This window comes from Strigops habroptila, chromosome 8, assembly GCF_004027225.2.
Source record: "Strigops habroptila isolate Jane chromosome 8, bStrHab1.2.pri, whole genome shotgun sequence".
Taxonomy (NCBI): domain Eukaryota; kingdom Metazoa; phylum Chordata; class Aves; order Psittaciformes; family Psittacidae; genus Strigops; species Strigops habroptila.
The window spans coordinates 46,800,152-46,826,448 of NC_044284.2; the positions used below are offsets into that span (position 1 = coordinate 46,800,152).

Below are 26,297 nucleotides of genomic sequence, written 5' to 3' on the forward strand. Positions count from 1 at the left end.
CCGCGGCACCGCCCCTGGGGCGTGGCCTGAGGGGCGGGGTGGAGCCGCGGCGCTCCTCCCATTTACCCCCCAGCGGCGCGCGCGCGCGGGAGCTGCGGTTGGGGACGTTGGAGGCGCGCGGCGCGGAGCGGCGGCTGCGGTGAGGCGGGAGGAGAGGCGGGGAGGGCGAGGGGGAGGAGAAGGGGGTAGGGGTAAGGGTGGGGGTAGCGAGTCGAAAGGGTGGTGTCGCCTGAATGTCTGAGGTACCCGCCAAACGCGAGGGCCTCGCACATGCGGTCCCCTCTGTTCACAACGGGTGAGGTAGTTACTCTGGGGCCGAATCGCTTCAGAAGACGTTCTCCTGAAAAAAAAACCTAAACCCAGAACCCAAACCAAAAGTCCAGCCGAGTTGTTGAAACCTGAGGGTAGGGAACATGATCGACCAGCTCCAGAGGAAAATCTGGACTGCGTGCTCCTGCCTATGTGGGAGCACTCAGCCGCTGCCCTGAGGGGAATGCTGTGGGAAAGACCTTTTGTGAAAGATTTCTGTACTTGATCTATATGCTAAAACCTAATGTAACTGCAGCCATCTGCATAAATAGCTCTCTTCTGTTTCTTGGTAGCTGTGAGAAACTTTGCTCTTGGCCTGCGTCTGAGAAATAGTTGGGTGACAGACAAGCCTCGTGAATTAAAAGAATGTTCTTCTGTGTTCTAGCAGGATCTAGTTTTGTTTGGCATTGAAGATCTCTCATGGAGAATGGTTAAGTAGGAGTCAGTGACATCACTCGGCAGGAAACATTCTTGGAAGGAAGAGTTGCTATCAAAGCAATCTTGCATGATCATAAAAGACTCACAGATAACCTCTTCAGTAGTTGAATACTTACTCCGCTGGCCATAGAGCAGCTTATTGACTGAAATACAGACATTGCAGATACTGGATTTTCAGCATGAAATTTCCCTTGAGAAGTATGTTATTCAGTTTTTATTCCGTGTGTATAATCGGGATGCCAGATTTTTGTTAGCAAGTTCAGCTTCATGTGAAACGACAGCAAATTGCTTCAGTATTCAGCACCTTTAGTCTGTCCCTCCCATCAAAAAGCCTTCCTCAGAACTGACCTCTTCCTTATCTTGGGAGTGGAGAGGGAAACCAGCTTGGTAACTGTTAACAGTGAAGTAATCATGGTGAGCTAAAAAGTCACATCTTAATAAACCTGAATTAGTTTGCACTTGCATATGTATATATAAAATACAGCAGCTTTGAGAAGCAAATGAGAGAGCTGCCAGAAATCATTACCAATTTGAAAACAACTTTGCCTTCTACCTAGCACAAAAGAGGTTGGGTTTCTGTCCATCTGACATTGGGCAGTTTCCTTTGACTTCAAGGTGGCTTTTTGATGGGTGGGACAGACTGGAGGGTGCTGTCCATTGAAGCAGCGTAGTGTCGTTTCACATGAAGCTGAATTCACTGACACATCTGCTTGGAAGACAGAAAGAATCAGGTGGTGATCATTTCAAATCCATAGAATGGAAGTGGGAGTGAGCTAGGTAGATAAGAGGTGGCTGTGGAATGTGGGCTTTGTGAGTGGGAACAGGTACCTTTTTGATTAAGAGGGCAAGCCAAGGGGGGCTCTAGAAAGGGGTCTTGGAGCACTCATCACTTGAAGATACAACATATGCTGACATTTTTATATTGCCATAGTAAATTACATGATCTCTTGAACTCATGCAAGTTAATGTGATAGAAGTATGTTGATGGGTCTTTGTTCGTCAAGAGACACTTGCATAGAGGTGCTAGATGCTTTTTTGTATTTTTTTAATTTTTTTTGCCTGTCTGCTTTGTGATGCAGCTGCATGTGAAAATCTTAACTTGGCAACAGAAGTTAAAATGACTGAGTTTGCAAACATCCAGATGAAAAAAGAGGAGAAAATGCTTCATTTTGAAGCTGTCAGCTCTTTACAGACACTCAAGCGCGAAAGGAAATGTTGAGGGGAAGGAGGCTTAAAAGGAAAGAATAATAGACCTTAGTTATTTTTTGGGGGTTTTCTTAGCTTGAAAAATCTGTTTCCTGTAAATAGTAAGATGTCTTTAAGCAGTCTGTTTGGTTTGGTTAGTTTCCGGAGAGGATGTGAACTTTGTTTCTGCAGGCTTCAAAATGGTTTGTCATACATCTGATGCCTTTAGCACCCCACATTCATGTTGCCTGAATTTATTGATGTTAATAGGAATGATGGTTGCTGAAAATTCTGCTCTGCACCAGCACTGAAGAGTCAACTACTTGTACTCTGGAGCAGTTGAGACTGTTTCAAAATCTGGACAGCCAGTCAAGAATGCTTCTTTTTTAATTTAATGTGCAACAGTGGATATTATATTGTTTTCTGACCTTTGTTGTTGTTGTTTGTGTTGGTTTTTTTTTTGTATGATTTTTAGTAAGCTGAAAAACAATACTTTTTTTCCAGATTTGTTCCTGACCTTCCGTAAAAATGTCCAAGGTAAGAATAGCATTTCTGTCTTCCAGTGTAACAATGTGAAACAGGTGTTTTGTTTTTAAATACTAATCTGCAAGGACAGAATGTGTAACTTGCATTGTGTTTGATGATGATGTGTATGCTAAATTTATGGGTCATAAGTTTGAGAGAATTCACACAATATTATATCACATAGTATTGAAAACTTAAGTGATATAAAGCGTACATTAGTTTCCTGCAAGTATAAACCTCTGCAGTTAACTAATGCTCTTGGAAGGATTTAGTTTTGGTTATGGAGTTGCATACAAGCTCCCTGGTGCATTTTCATTGAAACTTCCATTCTGCTACTGTGTTTTGAACAGGAATCATTAAGAACAGGATGTTCTGAGATTTAGTTTCTTCATTTACTAATACAGTCAACTGATCTTACAGTGAAATCCTTCATAAACAATGCGGTAACCTAGTTTATTATTGACACGCTGGGATACATCTAATTTTTGGCCCCCTGCATTTGGTATAATGGATAAAACATCCATGTTAGCTTGTTGGAGTGAAATGATAAAGGATACTCAGGTAATATGTTCGAAGAGGGAAACTAACAGTTCTAAGGATTTCTCTGCAGTATTTGTAGTTGTGGGCATTTCAAACACTACTATGTAAATTCTATCTTCCCCTTAAAAGAGATCTCTAAAGAGGACTTCCAGCAGATGTCTGTCACTTCAGTAGTCATTTAGGCTTTTCATTTGGATGTGCTAAAAGCTGATTAGAAATTATCACCTTTTTATCGAAGTCCATAAACATTGGACACAAGCTTTTTTATTTTAAGTATGTGTGAAGACGCTGTCTAGAAAGTGTGTGATTATTGAATGCACTTCATACTTTGATAAACAAATGCTCGGGATTTTTTCTTCTTCAAGTGATCTTGGCTGGATAGCTGAGTAAATGAAGCTTTTTAACTCTAGGTGAATGCAGTTGCTCTGTACGAAATGGTGAAAATGCCGAGTAGTATTTTTCTCTGTGTAGTTTTTTCTCTGCATGTTGTGTAGCTTCAAGCCATTTGAAATGACTGAGGAAAGCAGTTATACAAACAAGTATGTCTTGAGTGGTTGCTTATTATTGTCGTATTTTATTTTATTTCAATTTTAGCAACAGCCTGCTCAGTTTACCAATCCAGAAACCCCTGGCTATGTTGGATTTGCAAACCTGCCCAATCAGGTTCACCGAAAGTCTGTGAAAAAGGGGTTTGAATTTACTCTTATGGTGGTTGGTAAGGAAACGTTTTATAGTCTTTCTCCAAATTAGTACTTGCTCACAGAGAATTTGGAATTAAAATGGATGTTACTTCCACTATTGTAAGTCTCCAGCTTGCATGAGAAAGCTCTTCTATAGTGTAGCATTTTACTTTCTTTTATAGGTTTATTAATTCATGCAGCAGTTGTTGTTCACATCACAAACTATGTTTGAATACATTAGTAAATTTGTGGATGAAGTGAAAAAATTCTGTTGTGCACTCCCGTGATCATTGCTTCCTTCTTTCTCTCCTGTCTTACAGGATTCAAGCATTCTATTTAAAATATAGTTTAAAACTGGCTTTGCCCTTGGATACAATGTTTGTTTGCGTATTTTGATTAAGAAAATAGTATTAAGGAGACTCTTCTATTAAAAATGTTGTTTATGCTTCTGCAGTTCAAAAGAATCTGAGCTGTGGTCTTTCCACCCTTTCTAAATACTATTCAAAGAGAAGAATGAGAACTGGATTAGTTGGTTTTAATGGGAGCTGTTACTTTTTAAATTGATCTTGATTTTCTTTTAGCAGTTATAGTTTAAAGTTTAATTCTGTTTGATATTTCACTGAGATTCTGTGTTGGTATGTAGAAAGGAAAGAAAAGTTTAGTGTGTCTGCAGAAATACCTTGGTCCTTTGAGAAGTCGGTGTAATTTTTGCAAATGAAGTAGGATCCCAAATCAGGCTTGGGCATCTTCTGTATCTTTCCTGGTCATGGTGCTTAGGAGCTGTAGCTTCTGAGTTTTGATGTTTGAACTCTCTAATTCTCCCTTTTAAAATAGGATTTTGTAAAAAAGTATACCCTAATAGAATCGGGTTCTTTATTACCTGGTGTAATAAGAACTAAATCTCATTTGCATGTTAGATTTGTCCGAGAGAGATCACAGTAGAAATGAGAAGGAGAGGTGAGGCAGTACATGATAGGAGGTGTTTAAGTTCTTAATTGTTTTGAATTCCAGTAGTTACAGAAAGAGTCTATCTTCAAACCTTTCATTAGTTTTGCCAAATGAGAGTCCTGGCATTGCTTTTATCCTGTTTCTGTCTCTTGTAGTTCAGTGTTGGACAGAACTGTCCCTTATTTTTGTCTTCCTAGAACTTTATGGTATCTTTCATTGGATTTGTTTAGGATAGTATCATAATGGATATCTTACAAAATCTGAGTGTAGAGCCAAAGTATAAGGAGATGTTTCAAATTACAGTATCTGCTATAACTCCAGAATTTACTGTTCAGTGATCCTAAAAATCTGGACAGTTCTAAGAAACAAAAGATGTGCTTTCTCTGCTGCAGCTGAACTTCATTTCCAAGTAGTGCTAAGTGAAACAGTTCTTGCAGAAAGCAATGTGAAATGGTAGAAAGCGGTTTTTTCTAGCCTCTCGTAAAATAGAAAATAGGGGGGAAAAGACATGGTGTGAGAGTAACAGGAAGGCAATTAACCACACCTCTGTACTAGTAAAATCTGCCAATATTCTAAGGGATAAATGAAAACTACAGGAAGAGAACTTGGAAAAAAGCAGTTTCATTGAAAATTAGGAGTGATATGTTAAGATAGACTAGCAGAGAGAGTCAGGCAATGTAAGATAAACCATGCTTTAGAATGTTGATTATTTCAACAGTTTGGAATGTGAATTTTTTCTCTAGAAGTATGCATGGGGTTTAAGTATGCTCTCTTATGGGCTGTATCACAATGTCTGTATTGAACTATTATGCTTCATTAAGTTGTCATCCTTCTTAATTTCTGAGCAGGAGAATGCTTCTTTAGAAGCTGTCTGCACTGACAGAATCCTAATCAAAAATTTTTATTCTTAGCTTTTTTTTCTATGCTGTTGTTTATTATGGTTTGTGATAATATGAGCTGGAATTTATAACAACTTGGCTGCTTGGCTATGTTGCTTCCAAAGAAATCCTAACCACTTGTATTTATGTAACAATTTCATGTTCATTCTCATTATTAAGCTATGACTTCATCTAAATAGTTGTTTCTCTTGGGAGTCACTGAAATCTTAACTATTGTGGTCAGTATAATCCTTGACAGTGACTATGAAAACTGATTTATTTTACATGTAATATTTACCCAGACTGGAAGTATGGAACGTGCCACTGGTTAAAATCATACTTTTGTGGGTTTTGCTGAAATGATGCCATTTGGCTGTTACTTTGCCTCTTTCGCTGGAGAAGGCTGCATGGTAAAATCCAATCTGGAGAGATGCATTCTATAAGGCTTTAAACACTGGCAGATCCTAGTCAAATCTTTATTTAAAAAATAATTCCATCTCTTTTTTTTTTCTCTTGTTCAGTTATCTGTTAGACTCCTATGGCAGAATAGTGTGTTACTGTGGTGAGTTAACCCTGGCTTCATGCCAGGTGCTCACTGAAGCTGTTCTGTCACTCCCCCTCCTCAGCTAGACAGTGGAGGAAAATATAATGAAAGGCTCTTGGGTCAAGATAAGGACAGGGAGAGATCACTCCAATTACCATTGTTGGCGAAACAGACTCAACTTGGGGAAATCAGTTTAGTTTACCAATTAAATCAAAGTAGGGTAATGGGAAATAAGACCAGATCTTCAAAACACCTTCCCCTTCCCCATCCTCCCTCCCTTTTTCCTGGGCTCAACTTTACTCGCGATTTTCTCTGCCTCCTCCCCCACAGTGGCGCAGGGGGACAGGAAATGGGAATTGTGGTCAGTTCATCACACGTTGTTTCTGCCACTCCTTCCTCCTCAGAGGAGGACTCTTCCCCTGCTCTAGCGTGGGGTCCCTCCTACAGGAGACAGTTCTTCATGGACTTCTCCAGTGAGAGTCCTTTCCACGGACCGCAGTTCTTCACGAACTGCTCCAGTGTGGGCCCTTCCAACAGGGTGCAGTCCTTCAGGAAGAGACTGTTCCAGCGTGGGTTCTCTGGGGGGTCACAAGTCCTGCCACCAAACCTGCTCCAGTGTGGGGTCCTCCACTGGCTGCAGGGGCTTGGCCTATGCCTACAGAAAAAGATGTCTTTTGATCTGATGGCAAAGCAATAAACAGTGCAGCTACTCAACCCCCAAGCACAGCAGCTATGCCAACCCCGACAACAGCCACTGCAGCCACTCAAACCCCAGTAACAGACACTGTTGCGCAAATGTGGTTTGACAATCAGATTCATGAGGCCAATACTACAGAGAACCAGGGTGGTGCTTCCTTCGACGAGAGCTCAGCTACTTGGACTGCTTTGTCCAGAACTGCAGGTCTCTGCAACCGTGCTGTGTTTCAGGCCAACCAAGAAAATAAACCAATTCTTAAGAGAGCAGTGGCAGGAGATGCCTCTGAGTCTGCACTTGTGAAATGCATCGAGTTGTGCTGTGGTTCTGTCAAGGAGATGAGAGAAAGGTATCCCAAAGTGGTGGAAATACCATTTAACTCTACCAACAGGTGACACAGGCTTCCCAGGACTTGAGTTTCCAGGAAACCCAGGTGCAAAAGGAGATAAAGGACTTGCAGGAGGCAGAGTGTCACCGGGTTGTGAAGGAAAGATTGGACATACAGGCCAAGCTGGAAACCTAGGACAACCAGTGGAAAAGGGTGACTCAGGCATGGTTACTATACCTGCTCCACCGTGGACCTCCATGGGCTTGCGGGGGCACAGCCTTAATCACCATAGTCTGTACTGTGGGCTGCAGGAGAATCTCTGCTCTGGTGACTGGAATACCTCCTGTCTCTCCTTCCTCACTGACCTTGGTGTCTGCCAGGCTGTTTCTCACATACTTTCACTTCTTTCTCCAGCTGCAATTGCTCCTGTGCAGTAATTATTTCCTCTTAAATATGTTATTTCAGAGGTGCTCCCACTGTGACTGATGGTCTCAGCCTTGGCCAGTAGCGGGTCCTTCTTGGAGCCAGCTGGCATTGGCTCTATGAGACATGGGGGAAACTTCTAGCAGCTTCTCACAGAAGCCCCCCCTGTCCCCCCCCGCTACCAAACCCTTGCCACGCAAACCCGATACAGTTACTCAGAGGGATCACGTGGTCCATAATTTTCAACATTATATTTTTTTTTAATTAACTCTAGCAACACCTGAAATAAAATTCTAGGAAAAGGATTTGTTCAGTGAATTCAATACTGAGCACTCAGAGCTGCCAGTCTTTTTTATGCCATGAACGTTTGTTCTGGTGAAGATCTTAATCTTTAGCTAGTTAGGTGGCTTTTGAACTCTCCTTATGGCTCAGCCAGTAGCCCTAGAACAAAAATATATTTATGGTACAATGTGGTAATCCCCAGTTTCATCAGTGAAAAAATCGCTCTGTGTGTATGCTCAGTGGCCATGTCATATTCTTCTTCCCTTGGGTCCTTGTTTGCCATATTAGCATAAAAAGCAGAAATAAGTCATGCTTTATGAGGGCTGGCTGTGCAGAAGTTCAGCTGTGCCTTTTTCGTTGTTTGAATTGAGGATATAGCCTAGGCAGGATCCAGCTTCCCCTAGTGTATGATTTTTCACATCCTGGAGTGGTAGCAGAAAAGCATGCCTTAACAAATCAGGAGACATGAAATGGGTAATTTTAAGTCTAAATTGAGCAGAACTCCACCAACAGATTTAATTACAAATCATTAGTGAAAGCTCTGAGAAAGTGTATTATAAAGCTGAGATGTAAAAATTGTTATTCAACCTTTTTGTGCAAACTTTTCTAATACAGAATTATAAGGTGTAAATTTTTAAATGAAAATATTTACATTTAACATTAAAAAATATATAGTTGGATGATACTGTCTGGATACAGTTGAAATTACTTATGTAAATATGTTGAATTTATCTTTATGTTGAATCACAGGTGAATCTGGACTGGGGAAATCTACATTAATAAACAGCCTGTTCTTGACAGATCTCTACCCAGAAAGGATAATCCCAGGAGCTGCTGGTAAACACACTTTTGTTCTAGTTTATCTAGATGTCAATGATTTTTGGAATTGAATGGTTTTATCTTTGGATTTTAGTAACAGCTGGTCGCAATTCCTAGCTGTAATAATTGCTAATGTATTTCCTGATACTTGATGGAATTGGTTCCCTCTGTACCCAGGATGTGTATGGGATATATGTTTAGTGTTCAGGTGTATTCATATTGGCACCTAGAAAGTTGATCCCTTCTTTTGCTTTAGAAAAAAAGAAGTCATGGTGTCACAGTAAGATAAACAACCAACTAAATCATCAGAAAATTTCTTTCTCTTGCAGTTCTAAACATGTGCATTATTGATGCCTGCTTGGAATTGCAACTTGATTCTTTGATTTGGATTGATACGTGGTGAATGTGAACTTCACTTCCTTTTCTTCTTCAGTCCAGCGAAAGAGAATATTGTAAGAAAATAGAGGAGGAGGCTGTTTTTTCCCCCTCCTTGCTACTTCTTGAACGACTTGCTTTAATAATTTATCATGTTAGCTGATGATAACTTATCACTTTCAACCTTAGGAAAAAAAGATCCATTATGTATAATTTAGTATTGTTCTCCAGATTGCTGATTACCTACAGGTTGGGGGTTTTTTGTTTGTTTTTTTTTTTTTTTTCTCAGTCCCTTTTGCATTAGTTTCTATGTTATATTTAGAACGAGTATCTTCTAACAAAATCTGAAGACCCTAAAAACTGAGTCTTGCTGTTATCAGGCCTTAGAAGATAATATGTGGAATAATATACGGTTGAATCTGCAAATTAGTCTTTTGAGCTTATCTCAAAATAACAGTGTCTTACAAATTCTATTCTGAAAGATCGACTTTATTGTCTTTTAGAGAAGATTGAGCGCACTGTGCAGATTGAAGCCTCTACAGTTGAAATTGAAGAAAGGGGTGTGAAGCTACGTCTGACGGTTGTAGATACACCAGGATATGGGGATGCTATCAATTGTCGAGACTGGTATGTACACAGAGTATATATTGATGTATGTATGAAGACTGATATCTATTTGATGTTTGTCCTAGAAGGGTGGGAATAAATACCTGGAGTGGGGTTGTATTAATAGTGATAGGCAGTTCAAAGTAGGATGTCCCAAGTGGCTATCCTAGCTCTTTTAAACACATTGCAAAGGTGATTCAAAGTGATTATATTGTTAAGTCATTATCTTACCTTTTTTTTGATGTGTTGTGTGAAATGCTGAATTTCAATGTTGTGAGTTATTCAGATACGTCTAAAAAGGTATCAGTAGTTTCTACACAGCATGAAATAAATTTTGTGACCCATTTTTTTTTTTTCCCTTAATTAACTTTCTTAAGTTTGGAAGAGTTTTAAGTGAACAGTGACCTTGGCTTTTTCTATAGTCAGAAAGCAATGGAACCACCGAGACACAAGAAATGAAACAATACTTTGAGAAAATAATTCATCTAGTATTTAGTGCAAGTAAAAATCCACCTTTAGATCTTGTCCACATTCATTTGAGCATTCCCAGATTCTGTGCTTCATTTTTAAGCACATTTTCATCATCTTTGGGTTTGATTGTTTGGATTTTTTTTGAGAAATTTACATTATAGTAGATACTGAGAAATAATCTTGAGGTCGGTGATAACCCTTCTTCCCACATCTCTCATCTCTCAAGTCTCTGAACCTTAAGGCAGAGACTTGGAAATGAAGTTGTCTCCATCATAAGAGAGGATCAGCTTTGAGACCAGCTGAGGAACTTGAACTTACCAAGAGACTTGATAAGTCCATGGGACCCAACAAGATGCATCCTGTCTCATCAGGTTATCTATGGCAGGCGTAGTTGCCAAGTCACTCTCCATCATATTTCAAAAGCCATGGCAGTCAGGCAAAGTCCCCAGTGACTGGAAAAGGGAAACTTCATGCCCATTTTTAAAAAGGGTTAGAAGGAGGACTCTGGGAACTACCAACCAGTCAGCCTCACCTCTGTGTCCAGTAAGATAATGGAACAGATCTTATTGGAACATATTGGAAGATATGTTGAAACATAGACAAGGGGGTGATTAAGCACCGCCCACATGGCTTCACCATGGGCAAATTGTGCCTGACTAAGCTGGTGGCCTTCTACAATGGAGCAGATAAAGGGAGAGCTACTGATATTATGTACCTGGAATTCTGTAAGGCCTTTCATACGGTCCCCCATAACATTCTTGCCTCTAAATTGGAGAGGTGTGGGTTTGATATATGTACTGTTGAATGGGTAAGGAATTGGCTGGATGCATGCATCCAAAGAGTTAGAGTCAATATCTGAAAGACTAAGTGGAAACCAGTAATGAGTGGTGTCCCTCAAGGGTCTGTACGGGGACCAATACTCTTTAATATGTTCTTTAATATCAGCAAGTTTGCAGATGACACCAAGCGGAGTGGTACAGTTGATTCACTGGAGGGAAGGGATCCCACCCAGAGGGACCTTGACACGCTTGAGGAGTGGGCGCATGCAAACCTCATGAAGTTCAACAAGGCCAGGTTCAAGCTCCTGCACATGGACTGGGGAAAATCCTCAGTATCAGTACAGACTGGGAGATGAATGGGTTGAGAGCAGCCCTGCAAAGAAGAACTGTGGATACTGGTGGGCAAAAATTGGATATGAGCTGGCTTGCACCCCTTAAAGCCATTTGTATCCTGGGCTGCATGAAAAGAATTGTGACCAGCAGGTTGAGGGAGGTGATTCTGCCCCTCTGCACTGCTCTTGCAAGACCCGCATTGAGCTCTGGGTCCCCCAGGATGAGGCGAACATGGACCTATTAGAGAAGGTCTGGAGGAGGGCTGCGGAAATGATCCGAGGGCTCTGGAACAGCAGCGAAGAAAGTCTGAGAGTTGGAGTTGTTCAGCCTAGAGGAGAGAAGGCTTCAGGGAGACCTTACTAAGGCCTTTCAGTATATAAAAGGGGCTTATAGAAAAGATGGAGAGACACTTATTACCAAGGCCTGTAGTAACAGAGCAACGGACAATAGTTTTGGACTGAAAGAAGGTAGATTTATGTTGGACATCATAGAATGGTTTGGGTTGGAAGGGACCTTTAAGATCGTCTAGAGATGCCCAGAGAAGCTGTGGCTGCCCCATCCCTGGCAGTGTTCAAGGCCAGGTTGGACGGGGCTTTGGGCAACCTGGTCTAGTGGAAGGTGTCCCTGCCTGCGGCAGAGTGATTGGACTAGGTGATTTTTAAAGGTCTCTTCTAACCCAAACTATTTGATGATCTTAAATCAATTTGGAACAAGAAGCTTAGACTATCTTGAGCATGTGTTAGTAATACTAGTCGAAAAGTAAATCTAAACCCACGAGAAGTTTGCTATGGAAGTTGTGTGTTATATATATGTATATTTTATCTTTACATAAATATAAATATGCATAGTAGTTTGTTATTCTAAAATTCAATCTAAATTTTAGGATATGTGCTCTTCTACTCTTGCAGTCTTACAGCATCAGTAAATGAGTTGTTGTCCAGCAGCAGGTTGGTTCACCAACAGCATGTGTTTGGTTTAATATTACCTTTGAAACATCACTGAAATGATTGTTTGGTAATGATCACGATTTCTCAAATCCGTATTTGTTTTACAGTTTCAAGACCATAATCTCTTACATTGACGAGCAGTTTGAGCGATACCTGCATGATGAGAGTGGTTTGAACAGAAGGCATATCATAGATAACCGGGTCCATTGCTGCTTCTATTTCATTTCGCCATTTGGTCATGGGTAGGTGTTTGATTTTATTTTCTAAATTATTTTATTTTGGGGATTTGGTTTGTGCCTGTTGACTGAAATTTTCAGAATGAGATTGCCATTGCTTAAGGAAATACTAGAAGTGTTGGGATTAACTGGGTGTGTTGTTTCTCTCCGTGTAAAGAGAGATCTATGCTGGTGTGAAAATAAATTGGTCATCTAGATTAAAAATAAATTAAACTTTTTATGTATCTTAATTTTAGCCTTAAGCCTCTGGATGTTGAGTTCATGAAGGCTATACACAACAAAGTAAATATTGTACCAGTGATTGCAAAAGCTGATACTCTTTCTCTGAAAGAGCGAGAAAGACTAAAGAAAAGGGTAAGTATTCTTCTAGCTTGCAGAAAAACGTTGTACTTTGGTTATAGCAGCACAGTTGCTGAAGAGAGGGGTGTTCTCATGCAACCTTACCTGTCCCAGCCAAGAAAACATCATTCCATATGTAGTTTGATATCGTGTGAATTCATCTATTATGTCTGAGACAACTGAGGAATTGTCCTTAAAATGTTGCCTGTGAACTGGCAGACTGGCTACATTTCCAATTACATTAGGAGGGGATTTTGAAACTTTGGAAAAATACTTAAATGCATTTTCTAATGATAATTCCTCACTTACCTGTTTAATCCAAACAAAAAGCAAACACAGATATCTGCATCTATAGTATGTGTTGTTTTCTTACCCAGTCAGAATTCCAATGATTGAAAAATAGTATTTTCAGAGATTTTTCTGATCTGGGGATTGTTTTTCTTCCCTTGTGTCACCCTCTTTTAATACATTCCAGATATTTCTTCCATAGACAAGATCCTTTAACACATTCAGTCTTGCAGGACTTGATGCTCTATTTGCTGAGGAGGGGAAAATGCCACAAACCATTGTGAGTTAGTTACAATTATGACATTTAGAAAGAAGTGTTAGAATTGATTTGCCAGAAGGCACACTTGTCCTGTCTTGAATTGATCCAGTCTTAGCTGTTCTATTTAAAATTTATCTGTGGTTTTTTTTCAGTTCTTCTGAAAATCCTTCTAGTTATCTTACCCAGCTTGCAACAAAAAATGGGAGAAATGTACTTCAGTTTGATATATGTATTTTGATAAAATTTTGCAGAATTTTTTTATTTAAAAGAGCAAAATTTGGATTTATGGCAAAGGGATTCCAGCTGCAGATGCCATTCTTAGCAGTCATGAAGACAGAAAAAGGTGTTTGTAGTGTCTGTAGCTCAGTTAGGTTTTTAAACACTCCTATCCCTACTTCTCTGAATAGTAATTCAGAGGGAAGTGTTCACAAACCGTGCAGAAGAGGCCCTTAGTGACATGGTTTAGTGATGGCCTTGGCAGTGGTGGGGAACGGTTTGACCTGATGATCTTGAAGGTCTTTTCCAACCTGATTGATTCCATGACTCCATGATTGCAAGAGCAAGGAGTTTTAGGCTGTTCAAAGCAATTATGACTTCTGAGTCAATGCTTTATAATTGAAAAAAAAAAAAAAAAAATTACAACTGTTTAAATAAAGTGAAATTTCTTATGTGTAGTCCACAAAGGACAGTGTTTATTTGAGCACTATTGTTTGTCTGAAAGCCTGTGGCAAGTAGTTGTTGAATATCATGAAGAAATAATGGTGTTTGAAAACAAATACTTCCTAGGTAACTTGGATTAGCGAGATAGGCCCGAATTGCTCAAGAGACTGTGTATTACCAATTAAGTAATTTTGCATTAAGAACTAAAAGTACTGACTTTACATGTATATCATCTCAGTTTCTTGCGTTATAAATCTCAGATTCTGGATGAAATAGAAGAGCATGGCATCAAGATTTATCACCTGCCTGATGCTGAATCTGATGAGGATGAAGATTTTAAAGAGCAGACCAGACTCCTGAAGGTATGACGAGCTTCATAAAGTTACAGATGTGGATAATATACTGGATCTTTTCAGACTGCTTAGGTGGCTTTAGAACAAGATGCATACTGTGACCTGAGATGAGACTTTGAGTGAGTCACTGTGTCTCTGTGCCTTCAAATTTAAAAGCATTGTGAACTTAACACCGTAAGATGCAGTGCTGAGCAGAACAAGAGTTATTCTTGAGTTGTTTGTTCACGTTCATTACTAGTAATTTTTGCATTTTTGCTTTCAGGCCAGCATTCCATTTTGTGTAGTGGGTTCCAATCAACTTATTGAAGCCAAAGGTAAAAAAGTTCGAGGTCGACTCTACCCCTGGGGTGTAGTTGAAGTGGAAAATCCAGAACATAATGACTTCCTGAAGCTGAGGACCATGTTAATGTAAGTTAGAAAATTCCAATTAGATGGTAGTTTAAAAAATAATCATCAGGAAGATGAACACTGTATTGGGCATTTGGAGTGGTTGTGGAACCCTCTGAGACATTCAGAATTTGTCTGGAGAAGGCCATGAGCAGCCTTGACCTACCTGGCCTAGGCCTAGGCAGGAATTAGACCACATAGGTTCAACAGGTTCTTTCCATTCTGAATTAGTGATTCTGCAGAAATAATCTTTTGTCTAATTCTTCCGTCAAACAGAGCATTGTGTTGCTATTCAGATCCCCAGGAACATAAAGTGGGTTGCTCTACACCGTGTGCTTATTTAAATGTATCTATATGTAGATACAATCTGGAAAGGAGGAGACTTCAGAAGTCCACTAGTTGATTGTTTTTCAGGCTTTGCTATTCTGCTTCCCCTGCCCAGCGCTGCTTTATCAAATGCCTCACCCAGGAGGACAGCTTACACCAGAGCTGCCTCAGGGTCTGAGGTGGTCTCTCTATGTGTCTTTCATTGCACCTATTTAACCTAAATTAGATTTGAAATCAGCATGTTAAATGGGTGTGCATGCTGAACACTTTGACCCTGTACAGTGCTGAATGTGAGAGCTGGTTAAACAAGCTGATGTGACACAGGTATGTTTTATCTTTTAATGATTTTTCTTCCTCCAGCACCCATATGCAAGATCTTCAGGAGGTGACCCAGGATCTTCACTATGAGAACTTCCGCTCTGAGAGGCTCAAGCGAGGCGGCAGGTTGTCATCTTACAGTTACATGCTGTTTCTTCCTCTTCTGAATTTATTTTTTGGTGTCCCTCTTTCTCTCTCCTACCATTTCATTGCTTGGGTTTGGTAGATGATGGACAGTTTGGTAGCTCCAGTCAGAACCAGGTTCAGTTGATCAGCTTACAGTGAGTGTAAGAAAAAGTATTACGTAAATCTAAAGAGACAGTGGTGGCATTGAAAGGGTAGAGTTAGAGCTCTGCTTTGTTTTAAGGCTTGAAACACAGCTGGACTGGAATGCTTGAGGTAAGTAAGTAGGGCAGATGTCTAGGATAAATGTCTTAAAAATCTGCAAGCTAGATCAATGCTGATATTGAGGTGGATTTTTTTCAGAATTGTCTACTGGAATGTTTGGACTGTGTCTCTAAAAAGAAAAACTCAAATCCTCTGCAGTTATTAAACATAGAATCACAGAATGGTACACGTAAATAGTTTTCTTTGCATAGCAGTAACAGGATAATGGCTTTCCACCCTATTTTGAGCTGTGGTGGGCAGGGCACAGCTTTGCTGGTAAGAGAGACAGGCAGAACACCCCATTTTTAACTAAAATAGCAAGGTTTGTAAAGTTGAGTTTGAGTTCTTGTTGAAAACTGGATGTTTCCTGGTTTAGATTTTTCAGTTGCATCTCTTATTTCAACCACTAGAGGGTTTCATAATTGCACTTTTCAGCGGGTTTGATATATTTTGCAAAGCCTTTTCCTTCAAGCTGTTGGTGTAGGTTTTGTCACATGCCTCGTCAGTTTTCAAGAAAAGGAATTTCTCCCTGCCTGGAGCATTGGCCTACAAGTCCAGTTTTCCCTTCAGGCCAGATGCTCTTCTCCCCTGACTTTTAAATCCTCTCTTCTGAAGTTCAAGTTAAAAAACAGAACAAAACAATATATATTTTGCCAAGTTCTGGTGTCTGTTTTCCAACAGGTATGTACAAAGATCTTAGAAGTAATGTAACCTGAGGTCATCCAGAGTTAAGATAAAGTTGTCGTGGTTTAAGCCCAGCCAGTAACTCAGAACCATGCAGCTGCTTGTTCACTCCCCACCTTCTCCCCCCCCAGCTCCCAATGGGATGGGGAGGAGAATCAAAAGAATGTAAACTCCATGGGTTCAGATAAGAACACTTCAATAACTAAAGTATAATACAAAACTACTACTACTGCTAATAATAATCATGTCAAAGGAAATAACACGGGCAGAGAATATAAAACTAAAAAGGGAAGGGGAAAAAAACAATAAACACAAGTGATGCACAATACAATTGCTCACCACCCACTGACCGATACCCAGCCCGACCTGAGCAGTGATCTGGGTCTCCTGGGTGACTCCCCCCAGTTTATATCCTGGCCATGATGTGCTGTGGTATGGAATACCCCTCTGGTTGGTTTGGGTCAGGTGTCCTGTCTCTACTTCCTGCCAGCTTCTTGTTCCCCTCCTCACTGGCAGAGCATGAGACTGAAAAGTCCTTGATCAGAGTAAGCATTACTTAGCAACAATTAAAACATTGGTGTGTTATCAGTATTGTTCCCAGGGTAAAATCAGAACACAGCACTGCACCAGCTACTAGGAAGCAGAAAAATAACTGTTACAGCTGAACCCAGGATAAATGTTTACCAACTTTAAAGGATTTAAAGTTACCTTTGCCAAGGACCCAGGACAGTAACTTGATATTGAGCTGGGGTATCTTTCTTTGTGAAACTAAATCGTGGGTTTGTATCTTGTCTGGTTAAGTGGCCCATATGTCTTTGTTTTCGTGTTTCTGAAATGGTGCTAGAATGTAGTTAAGTTTACTATAAGTGAGGGTAGTTTGCATGTAAATTGATTTCAAACTGGATCTACCCCACTGGCAGTGCTTGGCAATTAGTGCTTGTTGGCTCTATTCACTAATGTGAATACAGCCTTCTTAGAGGCTCCTAACAATCATCAGGTTGTTTGCTTTGTGCTTTTGATGGCATTTGTGTGATTAGATATGTCAGCAGATCTTCCCCATTGCAACATGTGATAGGAGAAATCTATTAGCAAAGTGGTAGGAAGTCTTGAAAATATAGTACATAAATGTTTTGTTTTGTTTCTCAATGTAGAACTGGAACGTCCCAATTACTTAAGCAGCAGTTTTCTGAGGTACTGATTGAAAGCATTTGCTTTATTTCGACTGGAATAGTCAATGTTTGTATTGTACTTCAACACGTTACACAAAAGAAATCTTTTGGCCTTGCAAAAAAAAAATAGGAAAGTGACTATACTAGAAAAATAATCAAATTTCAAGAGTCTTAAGTAGAGCAGAGGATAAAGAATTCCTCCAATTGGAAGGATTCCAGACATGTACAATGTTTGTGTTACTTTTATAGTTTTGGTTATGAGTCTTTTAGATGTTTGGTAGCAAACATGGTTCATGAAGTTAGAGATGGGATAGAATTGCATCACCGGAAGGTTCTGCCTGGAGGTAGTCAGGTTTACAGATACAGAGTGTCTTAGAGCACTCATTACTTGTTGCTTCCATATTTTTGTTAAATTTGTCCAGCATTACCTTGAACTTACATTTTGATTTAGTCGTATTGATTTATTGCACCAATGAAAGGGAAGAATTAGATAAGGGAATAATAAAATAAGGGAAGAATAAAAAGGAAAGAATAAATCTTTGAAGGATTTTTGAATTTGCTCTATCTTTGTGGCATTCAAATTGCAATCAGTTAGGATAATGTTAACCCTTAGTAAACTGCTATGCTTGAATACTGTTCAGAAAGAGTTCTTAGTGATACATTCATGTGAAGATCTGTCATATTTTAGTAATAGCTAGAACGGGTTTTGAAGGTTATACTTGTTCTGGGTATAACTTTATGAAGGAGTAAGGGATAAATTGATGTCTTAAAAAGAATTTAAAACCATGAATTTCAGCTATGTGGGGAACGTGTTTCAATAAATTTTGGTTGTACTATGAAACTCTGACACGTGTCTAAGAGCCTCGATTTTGTCAAAAAAGCATTCTGTGGAAGCACAAAATCTAGAATGTATGCATGTTACTGAAGAATATTCATCTTTTATTTTTTAGGAAAATAGAAGATGAAGAAGTAAATAAAGACCAGATTCTGCTTGAAAAAGAAGCTGAAGTAAGATGACAGAACTCTGTACTCCTGTAACGGGGGAATTTTTATTCTTGTGTCACTACTTTAGGTCAAATTATTTATATCTACTTATATATAGGTATAAATATTATATATATAAAAATATCTATAAGTAAGTCTTGGTAATTTGAAAAGATAACTGTGCTAATACAGAGTTGTTCAAGGTGCAGTGACAAAACAATATGAAGAGGTGTGGAGGAGTCTCAGAATACTGATTTACTGGGACAAGTGTAACCTGGTAAAATGTCTGATTCCATTGTAGTGGTCAGCAGTGCGTGTTGTGTGGGGAAGGAGAGCCCTTCTCACATGAGGAAAGGTTCTAAATTTAGCAATTGCAGGTGGGGAAGAAGTCAGTTCCACTCTGCATCAAAGGAGGAAACAATGATAGGAATTCTTAGGAATAAAGAGTAAAACAGGAATTCTCATTCTGCCACGATGATAAATCCATAATGCACAGCTCTAACACTGTTTGCATTGTCCCCCTAACTCAGAAAGGATATAGCCAAGACTAGAAAAAGTACAGTGAAATGGCAAAAAGCAGGCAAAAAGGCTGAAGTGGATATCTAAAGCACATCTTGTACAAGGGGAGATGAGGTTAATGCTCTTGTTGGGAAGTACATGACAGAGGGGAAGGGGAAGGGTCTACTAAGGGGCTTATATAAGCATAGATAGCAGGATGTATGGTAGGTGGCTGATTTGAAATAGATAGTTTTAAGATAGTCTGTAAATTGTAGAACTCATTAGCATGGAATTTTGTGCATAACAAGAATGCTCATAAGCTCAAAAATGCTGAGAGACTGGAGAGTTTTAATTTCTCCATGGATCTGCTCACTAAACACAAAGGTAGAAGTTTTTGGGTTTTAGCAAGTTCAGAATTGACAGATTTTTAGAGTTTGAGAGCAATGTTGGGAAATACTTCCCAATACAGCCATCTGGCTGTTGGGCTCTTCCATGCATTTGCTGATAGCCAGCCTTGAAGAGAAGACTGAATGAGATGGGCTTTTTGGTCTGCCCTAGAACGAGATGATGTTCAGTCTTCTATGAGTGGTCTTAGTGGCTACCCAAGTCCCAAGAGTAAAAATGAAAAGGGTTGTTGTTTCAAGGCATATAAAAAAGGATAGTGTAACTATTTCTTGAAATCATAGAATGGTTTGGGCTGGATGGGATCTTTAAAGGTCATCCACTTCCAATCCCCCTGCATTGAGCAGGGACATCTTCAACCAGATCAGGTTGCTCAAAGCCCCATCCAAACTGACCTTGAATGTTTCCAAGGACCGGGCATCTACCACCCCTCCGGACAACCTGGTCCAGTGTTTCACCACCCTCATTGTAAAAGAATTTCTTATGTGTAGTCTGAATCTACCCTCTTTTAGTTTAAAATTATTACCCTTTGTCCTGTTGCTACAGGTCCTAATAAAAAGTACAGGGCCTGTCCCCATCTTTCTTATAAGCCCCCTAAGCCCCCCTTCTAAGGGGTATTGAAAGGCTGCTCTAAGGTCTCCCCTTAAGGAGCCTTCTCTTCTCCAGGCTGAACAAGCCCAGCTCTCTCAGCCTGTCTCCAGAGCAGAGCTACTCCAGCCCTCGGAGCATCTTTGTGGCCTCCTCTGGACTTGCTTGAGTAGGTCCATATTGAGAACTCACAGGTTTAATTTTTTATTGTTAAGCTCAACAGTTTAGTTTGGGTTTGCAGCATAGGTGCACAAAGACACACAAAAATATTTCAGTAGTGAGGTTTACTTCCCACCTGTCAAGAGTTTGGTACGTTAAAAGAATTTGACTATTGCACATGCAACACGGCTGATTTAATCTTAGTAGCTGAGTTACATGATTGGCAATGTTGCAGTGCCCTAAAATTGAGCTTCAACCATTTTTAATAACGTTTATGTCTCCTTGGATGGTTTGCTTGTGATACTTGATTGCACCTAGTCCTCACTAGCAAGGGAGTTGGGAAGTAATCCTGACAATTTTTTTTATGACAGGTGTAGTTTGGAGGGACATACATAAGCTGCTTTTCTTCTGGTGATAAGCTTTAGTAACTAAGTGTTCAGCACTTCGGCACCATCATTTTTATGCATTTAACTTCAGAAGAAGCAGAGACTCCCATTTAGGGGTGCTCAAAAATCTCATCCCAAATTACAGAAATGAAGCCTGCTTATTTCAGTCAGTAAACTTCCAACCTTCTAAGGGATGAAAAAGAGCAGTAGGAGAAGATGCCGGAACCTGAGATTGTTACCTAACAGATAAAGATAATGCAGATATGTCCTCTCTTTAATATAAATACTTAATAGTGTGGTGGCAGCAAAGGATCATATTCTGAGGTGAGATTAGGCCACAGGATTCTTCTGTGCTACTTTTCCAGCTTCGTCGTATGCAGGAGATGATTGCAAGAATGCAGGCACAGATGCAGCTGCAGATGCAAAGTGGAGACGGAGATAACAGCGCAGTTCATGAACACCACGTATAAATGGTAAGATGTTTAAATAGCCACTGAAAGGGGTTTTTCTTTAACTGCTCATTATTGTGGTTGGTATTAAGACGTTTTGGAAAAATGTTTACAAGGTGGGTTTCCATAGGTTTCAGTCTTAATTTTCAAGGTTTCACTGCTGTTTGTGAAGTAAAATGGCTTGGAGCTGGGCTAAACATTAGTGTGGTTGTGCGTATGTGTGTGTCTATGTATCCAAATTTTCCAGAAAGTCAGTACAGTATATGCTAGCAAGAATCATGGAAGGAGTCTTTGAAATAGGGTAAACAGGTGATTCTCAAACTCATGATGAATTCATTGTTTCATTGTGACTTTTAAAACATGTGCAGTTCTTTCAGGTTTCTAACTGTAAGATGATAGCTGATCTTCAGTTGTATTTTCTGTCTTGTTTTTAGATTATACCTTGATTTAATGGAGACCTTCTGAAGTTGAATTGCGGTGGTGTTACACCAGAAAGGATGCCTTTGCTCAACATGTGACTTGGAGTTTGCTTTAGAGTTTAATGTGGAAATGCATTGTGGTAACTTGTGATACGTATTTCATAACCTGTAGTCAGTCAATATTTTATATATTATACACATTTGACTTTGGTTTTGTTTAGTAATTCTTATATTGAGCTGATTTTCAATTTCCCATTGTATGAGGGATACGAAATAGACATTGAAACTTTTCCAGCCTGTTAAGGTGTTAGATGATTTTTTTTTTTTTTTTTTTTTTATATGGCTTATTAGCTCCCTGCTCTTAACTTTGTATTACATGTAGAAATAAACGGCTGCCAGTGATCCCTTGCTCAGTGGCATGTAACAGGATCCCCACTAAAGATCCCCGCAAGGTTAACTTTGTATTTTTTGCTGTGTTTACAGGTGTGTAAGTCCATGCTGTGAGTCCATCAGCCCTTTTTTTGTCTCTGCTCATTGCAGATGTTTTCCTTGGCCTCTGCAAGTATCAAGTTAATTCAAGCATGCCTTTTGTCTTAACAAAAGAAATGAGGCAATGTCTCTTTAAGAGGCACACTGTATTTTATATGATAAGCATGATTTAACCTTGTGGGACGTATATTCTTTATTCTATATTGTTTGCCTAAACTCTTTTGCAGAGAATTTTTAAGAGTTTCTTGTAGGCCAGCACAAATTAGTCCTGCTGTTTTCTGGCTTTACTGTAGCCAAAGGAACTTGAATAATGCCAATATTGTTAAATGAGTTAAACCCCAAAGAGTTATTTTCATGGAACACGGGTGCTTCCTATATCCAAACACATAAGAAATTCTAGAATTCCTAACGAATATTTTCATACTATTTTTAGGACATTGGAAACTGTTGATTGTAGTATAAAATATATATAATAGCACACTCCTCTTGTTTTTGAAGTGATCTGTGCCTGACAGGATCAATACAAACTGTATTTTAAGGTCTTGCTCCAAGATGGAGTCAGCAGTATTACTTCAGAAGTGACTCTGATAACTTACACTTCTCTTTTCCTTTTTTTATGCCAAGGTCACTTTCCTTAACACTGACAGTAAAGGAGACTGGTTTTTAGCATGGCTGGACTTGTACTACGTATCATGTCTGGTATTGCATTTGCAGTACGTAAGAACAGCTATAGTGTACAGCTTCATAGGTTGCAGCTAGGAGGGTAAGCAGTAATACACCATGGTTGGTTTTTATTACTTCTGATAAAGCCAGCAATCAGATTTCCTAATCTGATCTGTTATAAAAGGTTGCTATCTGAACAGCTAACTAACAGATAGAATTGCAACTTTTCTCTTCTTTAAGCTCAGGTGCAGCTATGACTTTGATAGGTTGTTTTTTTGCCAATGTTTCTTTGAAAAATGAATAGGATTTGTACAGCTATCGTGTGATTCCAGCAGTGCTTCAGTGGCTTGATTAAATACAAACCTGCAAAGCAACTGAAATGTGTACCTGTCTGAAACTACTGATTATGAGTTGTTTTATATTTGATCTTTATAAAAATGTGAAGTAAAATCCTGCATTGTAGCCTTTGCTAGGGAGCTCCAGTTTTCTTCTCAAAAGCAGTTACTATCAAAGTTTTGTACAACTCATTTGGCCTTCCTTAACCTTGACAAAAGTGAAAATGAGAACCTTTTTCTATATTGAGGTGCACAGAAGGCTTAAGTCCCATTTTGTCATATATTTACATATAAAACTTAGATGGAAAAACATGCACTTCGAAGTTCTTGTCTTGCTTTTTCAAAAGAAAGTGTAGAAACAAAGTAATGTGGCACTGTTGTCAGAAAACACTCCACAACACCTGATTTAGTTCAACATCTTTTGATGAGTTTTGTGAATCAGTTATAAGTTTCTAAAACAAAGTTACTATACATTGAAGTCATTGAATACTTTGTGAAGTCTCATGCTGTTCTTAGTTGCCACAAATCTGTTTTGTTTGTTTGGGGTTTTGGTTTTGTTTTGTTTTGTTGATGGAGTTTTTTTTTCTCCCTGATGATGCAGCATTTATCCACTTTTAAGCTGTTTGTCCGGTCTTTCTCTGTTAAATGTTTTGAACACAGCATGCTTCAGACTCTGTCTGCTTTGCCAGCTCTGGGACATTGGTGTTTTCACCTGTAAGCTTGGTAGGGTCTGGTAAGCTGCGATAGCACTATGAACCCATACTTGAAGAAAAACTTTGAAATCAAAAATGCATGCAAAGGGAGACTGGTTGCGTGTGCAACTCTCTCTCTGTATGTTGGTTTGATAGTTTTTTTCCTGTATTTTCTGCCATGGGAACAAAAGTAGATTGTCCATGCATTTAGTGCTCTTGGGTCACTACCTGTGGAATTATTTTAAGCAATCTCTTATTCTTTGAAATATCATGATTCTATTAAAATACTTGATCAGGGTATTCTGTTTGATTCTTAGGCAGATAATTTTTGATCTACAGAATCTAGCAGGAGAAGTATTTTCCTATGTTTTGGTTTGTTTTTTAATAAGAAAAGGCAAGTTTATATCACTTGCTGTTTTAAGTGAAATGCTTAAGACAGCCAATTGTTTCTTCTTCCCAAGTCTTTGGGGCAATCATTCATAGTGTGCTTGATGTCTCTGAAGGTGTGTTTTCCCTTCACTTTCTTGCAGTGGTCTTGTGATTAATGGTTTCATGGTAAGACATGAAAAGCGAGACTACCTTTCTCAGATTCTGTTTCAGACAAACTCAACTACTGGTAGAAGAAATACTTGGAGACAAAAGGTAGCTGTTGTTTGGTGGCTTGCTGAAGTAGCCACAATTCTTTTTCTGTTACAGCATTGTAACGGTTTTTATTTTAGGAGTAAAAATACTTTTAAATTTGCAGAGCTTTATAGTTGGTAGCAAAAATGACTTGCTCTTGATACAAAAATCTGTTACATTCTGGTTTATGTACTGCCAGTAGCCGAAACTAAAATAAAAAATGCTAAAATACACCTTTTTTGTTATGATTCTTTATTATAATCAACCTTTGCAATATTAATTTGTTTGTGGTGATACGTTTTAAATACAAAGGAGAAATGCAGATGTGTTTGAAAGAGAACACACTGATGAACCTGCATAAAATATGGTCATTTAGTATGGTATGCTCCAAATGTATTGGTACAGTGCATTTCCCTATGGGTGTTCCCAGAGCTGCCAAAGTCCTGCCTATGGGATCTTGCCTTTTCAGCAGTTCTCACCAAACTTGCATGTCCCTTAATTATTATGTATTTGTTTCATTTATCTGCAGTATTTAGTGTGGAACTGGTACGTTAAAGGAAGATGCATCTTTAGGCTATAGGGAGAGGAGAGGCAAGGAAGCATCCTGAATATGTCAGACCTACTTTTTGAAAGAAGACAACAGATTGTAAGTTTCCTATTCAGAAATGTGTGGATTAGTGGCAGTGGTCTTCTCAAACCTTTTTATTATACACTCATATGTAGGAAGAGAAAGGAAGAATGGGCTTGAAACAAAAAAATATTACAGTACTGTAGTATATTATTAAACTCATGATAAACCTAACTGTCCACATTGCAAATGTCCTTTGGATATTGTTTTGCTATTGACAGTGTTAGAAGGAATGTTGCACTAATGCATTTTTGGGCAGCATGTTGACTTACGTGCTTAGAGGCTGGGACAAATTTTATTATACTTTATCTATTCATTATAAACCCAAGCAATCCCATTATTTTGGAGCACATTGTTGGTATATGGCTATGCAGATAAGCTCTCATGGGTTTTAGATGCAGTGGCATAATACAGCCGAATATATTTGGGTGTGGATTTTCTGTATAACTGTGTGGGGTTTAACCTTTTTTTCTCCGAATTCGTTTATCACCCAATTTATACTTGCACTTCTACGAACATCCTTTTCACCTACTTGTACCATTCTTTAACATACTCAGGATTCATTTACTTCTCATCGTCTCTGTGCTGTTTGGTAGATTTTTCTCTTCTGTCTTTCTACGCCTGCCCTTTCTTTGTTTCTTCAATTTGGTATCCTGCAAGATCCCAGTGTTTTTCTTGTATTTCATCCATACTTTTGGGGTAACATTCTTGTAGGTTCCATTTTCTGAAGAGCGTAGTTGGAGCTTACTCCCTGGCCACCTTGGGTCTTCAGCAAAAAAGGAGATCATGTGGAGCCTCTTGTGTACTTGTTTCAGGTCGTTCCGAATATTAGGATGGCTGGGCTGGATATCAAATTAACACCACTTGCTCCTAGGCTTCCCATTTAGTTAACACCTGTGGATAAGTTAGTCATACTTCATAAACACTCTAATGACCTCAGAGTAAGCAACTGAGAAGAAAGCTGTCTTTGTGATGTGAGCAGAAAAGAATGTTTGGCATTTCATTAACAAACGCTACCAAAAAGGACTGCATTCAGCCTTTCTCTTAGTGCACTGGCAGTTTAACTATTCTGGGCAGCAATATTAAAAGGTCTACACAAAAAAAAGGATAGTTTTTTTTTTTCATAGAATCATAGAATGGTTTGGGTTGGAAGGGACGTCATCCAGTTCCAACCCCCTGCCATGGGCAGGGACACCTTCCACTAGAGCAGGTTGCTCCAAGCCCCGTCCAACTTGGCCTTGAACGCTGCCAGGGATGGGGCAGCCACAGCTTCTCTGGGCACCCTGTGCCAGTGTCTCACCACCCTCACAGGGAAGAATTTCTTCCTAATGTCAAATCTAAGTCTCCCCTCTGTCCCCATTCCTCCTTGTCCTGTCAGTTCAGGCCCTTTAGAAGCCACTCTCCAGATTTCCTGTAGGCCCCCTTTAGGCACTGGAAGCTGCTCTAAGGTGTCCCTGGAGCCTTCTCTTCTCC

General features: G+C 39.4%; 1 protein-coding gene across 2 annotated transcripts; it reads left to right on the forward strand.

Moving 5' to 3' along the window:
* The first annotated feature begins 25 nt into the window (after positions 1-25).
* Positions 26-24,800, forward strand: SEPTIN2 (septin 2). 2 transcript variants are annotated; one of them, XM_030496594.1, is made up of 14 exons: positions 26-139; positions 698-945; positions 2,437-2,469; positions 3,592-3,712; positions 8,525-8,611; positions 9,472-9,595; positions 12,212-12,346; positions 12,577-12,694; positions 14,147-14,248; positions 14,502-14,647; positions 15,314-15,397; positions 18,462-18,519; positions 20,894-21,001; positions 21,412-24,800. In XM_030496594.1, exons 3-13 carry the CDS (start codon positions 2,461-2,463, stop codon positions 20,996-20,998), a joined length of 1,089 nt encoding a protein of 362 aa, XP_030352454.1. In that variant the 5' UTR covers positions 26-139; positions 698-945; positions 2,437-2,460; the 3' UTR covers positions 20,999-21,001; positions 21,412-24,800. The 2 variants fall into 2 exon arrangements, with proteins under 2 accessions (XP_030352454.1, XP_030352453.1); XM_030496593.1 differs by lacking the exon at positions 698-945.
* Positions 24,801-26,297: the final 1,497 nt, after the last annotated feature.

What these genes read in the sequence shown, in the direction of transcription:
- SEPTIN2 (XM_030496594.1), top strand. An exon ending in ATTTACTCTTATGGTGGTTG is followed by an intron (nt 3,713 to 8,524) that starts GTAAGGAAACGT and finishes GTTGAATCACAG; the next exon opens with GTGAATCTGGACTGGGGAAA. An exon ending in GAGAAAGACTAAAGAAAAGG is followed by an intron (nt 12,695 to 14,146) that starts GTAAGTATTCTT and finishes TATAAATCTCAG; the next exon opens with ATTCTGGATGAAATAGAAGA.